Source organism: Cheilinus undulatus, linkage group 5 (genome assembly GCF_018320785.1).
Source record: "Cheilinus undulatus linkage group 5, ASM1832078v1, whole genome shotgun sequence".
Taxonomy (NCBI): Eukaryota; Metazoa; Chordata; class Actinopteri; order Labriformes; family Labridae; genus Cheilinus; species Cheilinus undulatus.
In genome coordinates, this window is record NC_054869.1 from 1,514,794 (window position 1) to 1,524,253 (window position 9,460).

The 9,460-nt window shown below is 42.2% G+C and overlaps 1 protein-coding gene across 1 annotated transcript; it reads right to left on the reverse strand.

The window, feature by feature from the left end:
• Positions 1 to 322: 322 nt before the first annotated feature.
• Positions 323 to 8,981, reverse strand: LOC121510148 (beta-1,3-galactosyl-O-glycosyl-glycoprotein beta-1,6-N-acetylglucosaminyltransferase 4-like). Its single transcript, XM_041788081.1, has 3 exons — positions 8,807 to 8,981; positions 4,475 to 4,544; positions 323 to 2,268 (listed from the first exon to the last, which is right to left on the reverse strand). Exon 3 carries the CDS (start codon positions 2,265 to 2,267, stop codon positions 978 to 980), a length of 1,290 nt encoding a protein of 429 aa, XP_041644015.1. The 5' UTR covers position 2,268; positions 4,475 to 4,544; positions 8,807 to 8,981; the 3' UTR covers positions 323 to 977.
• Between the last annotated feature and the right edge of the window lie 479 nt (positions 8,982 to 9,460).

The window sequence follows — 9,460 nt, forward strand, 5'->3', positions numbered from 1 at the left end:
ATGAGAGTTTCTCCCGTTTTTTGAGTCTGGTTTCAACCAGGAAATGGATCTGCACGAAAATACACTGACCCATTTTTTTTTTTTTAAATTACATTTTTTTTTTCTTCATTTAATAAAATACTTGAGGAAAAGGAAATCATGTGACCACTTGTAAAGGTGAACATTATATATATATATATATATATATATATATATATATATATATATATATATAGATATATATATATATACTTATACTATTATCATACTGTAAAACACAATGGAAGGCTCTTGACATGGAGGCTTTTACTGTGAAATGCTCGACTTTACCAATGGTCACATGATATCCTTTTCCTGAAGTATTTCATTAAATGAGGAAAACAAAATAATGAAATTTGTACCCCATTTTAAAAATGTTATATGTTGTCCCAAAAATGGAAAAACATATAACATTTTTAAAATGGGGTACAATTTTTTTATTCTTTTTTTTCTTTTTTTATTCAAAATGGAAAAACAGAATAATGGCTTGTTTTACCGGATTTTATCTGGTTTCAATCAGGAAATGGATCTACCAGAAAATACAGTGACTATAACACCACACTGTTGGAAAACATTTGAAGGAAAGAAAAGTCCAGCATCAGTGTTAACAAGAATTAATAAGCAGCTCCACGCTTCATCCACATGTGTGGAGATGGTCCAGACCCTGACAAAGACCTAAGACCTGCTTGTTTTAGTGAGTTTTCCCGCCTCTTTCCATTTAAGGAGGGAGGGAACTTGTATCACATTTTCAGAGTGAAGAAGGTTTCCCATCTTGTCTTCATTCATCCTCTTAATGTGGACAGAACTGAGCGCCATCAGCGTGACACTGACACTCTCCACGCAGAGTTAAACCACACCCAGCACAGCTCGACTGCAGGTCGACCATACCCTGTCATTTCTGCTCTTTTATCCGACTAAAATAAATATTTTAAAATGTCCCTCATCTCGTTGTTTTGGTTTCACGTTGTCACACTCCGCCGCTTCTCCATCAGCTTCTCCTCCAAACATTTGATCAGGATCGGGTCCACTTTGGGGTCAAACTTGTTGGCGAACCAGTGTCCAAAGTTTAACAGCCAGCGGAGCTCCGCTGCTCCATAGATACACACACTCCTCATGTGTGTCCCGGTGCATGCTGGGTAAAGATTTCCCTCTAAGTAGTTCCACTTGACCAGCCTTGTTTTACTCCTCAGGTCCGTGATGTCTGCCTCTGACCTGGGGACGTGTCCGGGCACGCCGGGTATCCTGACCAGTGTGGCCCAGAAGTGTTCATCCGGTGAGTACGTGTCAGCAGACCACGACAGGAAGTCCTTCACCACCGCGCTGCTGCTGATGTGATCCACGAATTCCCTCGACAGGACAAAGTACGCACTCCCGATAAACACCTCGATCCCGTGGGGCGGCGTCTGTTTGGCGGCGGTGGTTTTGATGGGGATGCGTCTGTACTCGTACGGCACGTTCCTCAGCTCGTGTTTGAAGCTGAAGCGTTGCTTCTTCAGCTCGCTGGGCCGACTCGACTCCAGCATGTTGCTACCGTTGAGCCGCTTCAGCTCCGTCACCAGCTCGTAGTTGGACTTCAGCGGGAAGTCCTGACCGCAAAGGTTGATGACATACCTCCACTTGACCTCTGACCTCAGCAGGTCAGCCAGGCAGTTCAGGTCAGCGTTGAGTCTACTAATGTGAGCGTATTCTACAGACTCCAGTTTAGAGGCGACAAAGACGTTCGGCGTGCAGTGAGCAAGGTTTTTCATGGCCTTCACAAATGCCGGGGACGACTTTTGGTCGTAGTGGATGCAGTAGATGTTGTGAGGGGCGTAGATGGCGTGAAGGATCCGTTCCACCATGGGGGCGTTTTTATGAACCACCAGAGAGTAAGCCAACGGGAAGCTCCGCTCTGCCTCAGACACGGGGACGTCATGGTAACCTCTGGCTCTGATAAATGTCTGACAGTCAGCAGTCAGACTCACGGTGCTCTCGTCGTCTAGCTCTATGATCGCTTTACGTTTGATCTGCAGAGCCTTGCCGATCTCCACCGGGTCCAGCTCGTACACCGCCGTGCAGTTAATGTCGTACCTGTGCAGGTGGTTTCTGGATAAAGTGCTGGTGATCCCGTACGGCTCGATGAAGACGCTGTCCCTCACTGTGACCTTGATGTAGACGAGTTTGAGCAGGCAGACTGTGAGCAGAGACAGAAAGAACAGGAAGCACCTCTGTCTCGACCTATGGATGTGATGGCCACATCGTATTTTCATTCTGCAATGAAAGGTGAAGAAAAAGAGCAGGACGGGCTGATTATTCACATCACAGGTCAATCATTATCAAATCATTCTAAACTTTAAACCAGCAGCATTCAACCTCGCCATAATCCTGCTGCTATGGACATTTTTAACATTTTATATAGAAGATGAAGTGGGCCTTGCTCAAAGAATACCTTGGGTTTTGGGGATACAGGAACGATAAGAACTTAATTACCAGCTCTACTTGCTGATGAATCACCAGCACTTAGGCACACCTAGAACAGAACTGTGTCAAGACTAGCCTGGAGCTCTTGTGTTCACATTGATCAAATTAACCAGGCTTTGGGGGTATGTGAACTAGGACCCAGGTCCAGGTCCCTGACGTGAGATAATTCTAAGCTGACTATCCAAAACAAAAACACAACAAAAACCCTCACAAAATATGGTTTTGTTTCTTATTGCATTGAATGTGTCACATGGTATCCTATCTTTGATGCCGTCCTAGTGCACAGGTTCCCAGCCCTGAGAGGGGGTCGCCAGATGCCGTAGACAAACTACGACTATTTTTAAATGATTTCTAGTTGTATGTTTTACCCCTTTTGATGATATTTATGCTGAAATCAAATTAATGATTAAAAAATCAGTAGACAGTAAGTCTGCACAAAGATTAGTCGAGGCCCCTGACTGGCCCAGGGATCGGCCCTCCAGTTGTGTTTCATTGATGATCTCAAGCATGTGTGGATCAGCAGCATTAGTGCCAGCATCCTGAAAAACAGCTACTGAATTTTAGAGCTGAATAGTCTGTCATACTATAACTGGTTGCTAATGCCAAAAGTGTTTATTTGTGCCACTTTTTAACCACTTTTCCACCCAAATTTGCCATTATTATTTGCCTTTTTTCATCAATTTTTGGACAATTTGGACCCATTTTTCCCTCTTTTACCCACTTAAGCCACTTCACACAAATTCTGCAAACTCTTGACCCATTTTCATCACTTTCTCTCACCAATTTTCGTCAATTTTAAACCCTTTCCACCATTTTTTCGGCCTGTTTTGCCACTTCTAAACCAATTTCTGCCACTTCCCACCTGTTGTTGCTTCTTTAACCCCTCTTTGCGCCCATTTTTGCCCATTTTAACCACATTTCACTATTTTTTCTGCCAATTTTTGCCAGTTTAACACTTTCTTGCCAATTTCGGCCCATTTTTCTGCCTCAGATAACCCATATTAGCCTGTTTGAATCCCATGTCACCAAGTTTCCTACCCATTTCTGCCACTCTTTAATCCCTTTAAACAACTTTTTCTCCCCATTTTTGCCACTTTAACCCATTCAGCTACTTTAAAAATCCCATTTCACCACCTTTACACCAATTTTTACCATTTTTAACCCGTTTTAACCCATTTTTGCCACTTATAACCCCTTTTTGCCATTATTATTTGGGTTAAATACAAAATATGGATATCAAGACTTTACTGACTTCATGGGCCCCCAGTCTGGCTGGGTCCCAGCAAGGTCTCCCTTTATCCCCCCTTTTTGGGCAGCCTTTTTGCACATGATTATTCTTAAATATGCATGACTGTTTTCAACCAACTTCAGGTACAGTCTCTGGTCTCTGGCACCATTAATTTTGGGGGGGGCGTCATGGGCTGAAAAGGTTGAGAACACCTGTCCTATTGTACCATATCCTTCTGTATTTTTTCGTATTGTACTGTTTTGAATGGTATTTGATAGTATTTATTGTATTGCATTGTACCGTGTTGTACCGTATCCCTCGCATGGATTGGTATTATATAGAATGGTATTATTTTGTATCATATTAAAAGGTATTGTACTGTATCATATCAGATGGTTTCGTGTCATATAAAATGGTTTTGTATTCGTATTTAATTTTATAATTCTAGGAGACTAAAAGCACATGTCAGAGTTTGCACTTCCCTAATGATAAAGGAGTTCAAATAGCCAAGGATGAAAGCTATTTTTTAACCCTTTTAAATAAAATAAATCCATGAAGCTTGATAGATCCATAAGTCTTCACAAAAGAGCTGCATGCAGCCAGAGAGCCGCGTGTTCCACATGGCGTAACAAAGGTTTGGAAGCATGAAGCACCAGGTGGAGTTAATCATTAAAATCAGACCATGCAGCTCTGTTTATTCTGTCTCACATTAAAACCTGCACTGTCGTCTGATTGTTCTGTTTGAATAAAGGAGGTCTGATTGATTACCTTGCTCTCTAAAGATGTCATGAGTGACCCTCCTGCCATGCAAACGTCTCCAACAGATCCACAGAAGAACCTGAAGAACATGAAGACAAACATTTTATTAAGAAGTGTTCAAATGACACCCAAAAGACACCAACACTCTAATGTAGAGATAATTATAATCACAATTCCAAAAAAGTTCAGTCACCGGCAAAATGTGAAATAAAACACAGAACTCAAAGACTGTCAAAACTCATAAAACAATATTTTATTAACAACATAAACAAAGACATTTCACCATTTGAGGAAAAATATCAGCTCATTTGAATTTGATGGCAGAAACAAATCTCAAAAAAAGTAGAGACAGGCAACAAAAGGCTGAAAAGTAAGTGGTACTAACGAAAAACACAAGTGTTATGAAGTAAAGATGGGCAGAGGTTCACCAATCTGTGAAAAACGGCATCTAACAATTGTGGAAAAATTTCAGAAAAATGTTTCTCAATGTATAATGTTGAAGACTTTGGATCTCCCTTCATCTACAGTCCATTATATCATCAAAGATTTAGAGAATCTGGAGAAATCTCTGAGAGCAAGGGACAAGGCTGAAAACAGGCATGATTCTGTACTGAAATCACTGCATGGTCTCAGGAACATTCCAGAAATCATTGTCTGTCAACACAGTTGGCCGTGCCATCCACCAATGACAGTTAAAGCTGGATCATGGAGAGAAGAAGCCAGATGTGAACAGGATCCAGAAACGCCGCCATCTTCTCTGGACCAAAGCTCATTTAACATGGACTGAGGAAACATGGAAACCTGTTCTGTGGTCAGAGGAAAGCACAGACGCCGTGTCCTGAGGACTAAAGAGGAGAGGGAGCATCCAGCTTGTTCTCCTGGCTCAGGTCTAAAGCCTGCATCTCTGATGGTATGGGGTTGCATTAGTGCCTATGGCGTGGGCAGCTCTAACATCTGGAAAGGAACTATCAATGCTGGAAAGTAAAGAGAGCTTTTAGAGCAGCATATGCTCCCATCCAGACAACGTCTCTGTCAGGGAAGGCTGCCACTATTTCAGCAAGACCATGCTAAACCAGTCCTGAACTGGTCTGCCTGCAGTCCACCCTTTCACCAATAGTAAACATTTGGAGCATCAGAAAAGAAAGAAGATCCAGGACTGTTGAGCAGCTAGAAACCTACATCAGACAAGAATGGGACAACATTCCTCTCCCATCAGCTGGTCTCCTCTCTTCCCAGATGTTAACAGACTGTTGTTAAGGAAGAGGGATGCTACACAGTTATAAACATGGCACTGTCCCTACTATTTTGAGATGTGTTGATGCCATCAAATTCAGAATGAGCTAATATTTTTCCTGAAATGTTAAAATGTCTCAGTTTAACATCTGATAGGTTGTTTCTGTGTAATATTGAATGAAATGTTGTGACATTTGACAATCATTGGCTTCTGTTTTTTATTTACATTTACACAGCGCCCCAACTCTTTTGGAATTGGGATTCTACTTTTATAACAAATTCTACACAACTAGAAAATACAAACATAATTATAAACTTGTTGCTGTCATACATCAAGTTAAAATGAAAACTAATGAACTGTTAAAACTTTACAAACAACATAAAGACAGTTTCAGCTTATTTTCCACCTTTTAATCATTTAAATGGACCTGCTCCACCAGACCCTGAGAACACACATGCTCCACCAGACCCTGAGAACACACATGCTCCACCAGACCCTGAGAACACACATGCTCCACCTGACCCTGAGAACACACATGCTCCACCAGACCCTGAGAACACACATGCTCCACCTGACCCTGAGAACACACATGCTCCACCAGACCCTGAGAACACACATGCTCCACCAGACCCTGAGAACACACATGCTCCACCAGACCCTGAGAACACACATGCTCCACCAGACCCTGAGAACACACATGCTCCACCAGACCCTGAGAACACACATGCTCCACCAGACCCTGAGAACACACATGCTCCACCTGACCCTGAGAACACACATGCTCCACCAGACCCTGAGAACACACATGCTCCACCAGACCCTGAGAACACACATGCTCCACCTGACCCTGAGAACACACATGCTCCACCAGACCCTGAGAACACACATGCTCCACCTGACCCTGAGAACACACATGCTGCTTACAGTTTGGATCAAACAAGGTCTAACAGAAACTCATGGTCAAATGTGAAAAGGGGAGCGATTCGAGGTGAGATACTGGTACAGTTGTGTTTCGGTTTGTGGGCTGTAAATGTATCAAAACCTGACTGGTGACACTACTTGCTCTGCTCTCATTGGCTGTTGTGGGTATTTCATTGGAGACACTCTGACTGAATCCTAAATACTTAACATGTTTGACATTTACATTTTAAGGCTGGTAGTATGAATGGAGCAGTAAAATAACTGAGGACACTGTGTACTCACAGATTTTTTGGACTAATAATGGTTTGCAGTGAGTCTTGACTCGTGACAAGTCTGCTTGACTGTCACTGGGCTTAAACTTGTGTGGGGCCAGCTTTACCAGATTTACCTCCTGTGTGATTCTTACCCCACCATGATGGCACAAAAGACAGGTGTGAAATCTTTATTGCGTTGTACACTCTATGGACAAAAGTATGTGGCCACACCTGCTAAACTGTGATCCTAAACGGTCGTTCTGAAGAGCTCAGAGACTTCCAGCGTGGTTCTGTGATGATGACAGCTTTGCAAATAAGACAGTTGGTGAAATTTCATCTCTGCTGGAAATTATCAGGCTATTAGAAAGTGGAAGAGTTTAGGAACAACAGCAACTCAGCCACAAAGCAGAAGACCAGGTAAAATCACAGAGAGAGGAACAACTGCTAAGGCTCATGGGTAAAAGTCTCCAAGTCTCTGCTGATTCCATCGCTGAAGAGTTCTGAACTTCTACTGGCATTAATGTAAACACTAAAACTGCAGCAGGAGCTGCATGAATTGGTTTCCATGGCAACAGCTGTATGCAAGAGTAAAGAACACCGACACTGGATTGTGGAGCAGTGGAAACGTGTTCTGTGGAGTGACCAATCATCTTCTCTGTCTACAGTCAGATGGGTGAGTCTGGGTTTGGAGGATGCTGGGAGAACGTTACCTGTCTGACTGGTGGAGGAGGGATAATGGTATGGGGTGTTTTTCAGGGTCTGGTCTAGACCCCTTATCTCCAGTGAAGGCCGATCTAAATGCTTCAGCTGACCAAGACATTTTGGACAATGCTATGCTTCCATCTGTGTGGCGACAGTTTGGGGAAGGCCCTCTTCTGTTCCAGCATGACTGTGGCCCAGAGACCAAAGAAGAACTAGAAAGACATGGTCTGATGGTCCACACAGAGTCCTGACCTCAACCCCATCCAGCACCTTTGGGATGAACTAGAACAGAGATTGTGGTCCAGGTCTTCTGGTCCAACATCAGACTCTCACCTCATAAATGCTCTACAAGATGAATGGACACACATTCCCACAAAAACACTCCAGAATCTTGTAGAAAGCCTTTACAGAAGAGTGGAGGCTGTTAGAGCTGCTAAAGGGGGACAACTCTGTCGTGAAGTGCATGGATAAGAACACAGTGTCATCACAGTCCCTGTTGGTGGAATGGTCAGGCGGCCGAATACTTTTGTCCATATAGTTTACCTCTGCTTTGGCTCAGAAAGTTATCATTTTCTAAACTATTACCACGTGTGAAATATCTGTTGAATTGATGAGAATGATAAATATTTAAATAAATGACATTAAAATTAAAAAACATTTTAGACATGCATTAAGAACATTTGACTTTAAGTTTTTAACTTAGGAGAAATGATTTGCGGTTTGTTTAAACATTTTTGTGCTCAGTGGAGTGCTTTTGTATTTTACCTCCAGGGCCACCGTACAAAGCTACATTCTGCTAAGATAATAAACAAATCCTTTGGGTATGGTTCATGGCAGAGGAAATGGAATTGCAGCAAATAAGAAGTATTTCATTTTTGTTCCAAACACAGGTAAAGTTTCTCTTTATCTCAAACTAAAAGTAAAATACTTCTTACAGGAGCCATTCAGCAGAACTAAAACGGTTTGCTTGTAACATAAGTTTTCCTTCCGTTAATATTTTACACCCTTATTTTAGTCAGAATTTAAATGTTGAATTTCTAAAGCTGAGTTTATCAGATGTTTTTTCTTTCATAGGCAGCAGTCAGACTTCTCCTTCAGTCACATGAGGCGACACAGCGCCAAGAAGGCTTTTATTGTGAAATAAAGTCAGAAGAAATAAAACATGAACCCTTAAAACGTTTCATACGTCTGAAATGAGACATTCGGAAGTAAAAGAAGCTTTAAACTCACCACATGAGTAAAGAAAGGAGCTCTTTGCGGAGCCTCGGTCCTCTCCGTGTCCGTGGATCCTTCGCGGACTGAGGGGAGTGTCGGGGGGCAGAGACCCGCCTCTGACCGCCTCCTGCCCGGTCACCTCAGCAGCACATCACCGCTGCACGACACATTCAGCACCGAGACGATAATGATCGACCTGCACTGAAACACAGGAGCAGACTGCGGCTGCGCAGGTCTGTAACACTACTGCTACTCAGTTTAACGTCATAAATAACAGGCAGAAACTCAATAATGGGTTTACTCATACGACATGCATCATGTACGGAAGCCCAAAGCTACGCAATCATTTCTAACTCTGTTCTGTCTGTGAGGATAAAGCATTTTATTCAGACTTAACTCATGTGGGCCAACAACAGAAACATTCAAATAAACCTGGACTCTTTAATGAAACACATTAAATCATTTAAAACGTGTGTAATACACACACACACACACACACACCCATACATACATACATACATATATATATATATATATATATACATACTAGTGCTATCAAACGATTAAAATTTGTAATCAGATTAATCACATGGTTGCTGTGGATTAATTTTGATTAATAATGATTAAATATCATTCATTTTCAATCTATATTAATCGCATTTCATTTTA

Coding starts and splice junctions, on each gene's coding strand:
- LOC121510148 (XM_041788081.1), bottom strand. CDS start 2,267: ATGAAAATACGATGTGGCCATCACATCCATAGGTCGAGACAGAGGTGC.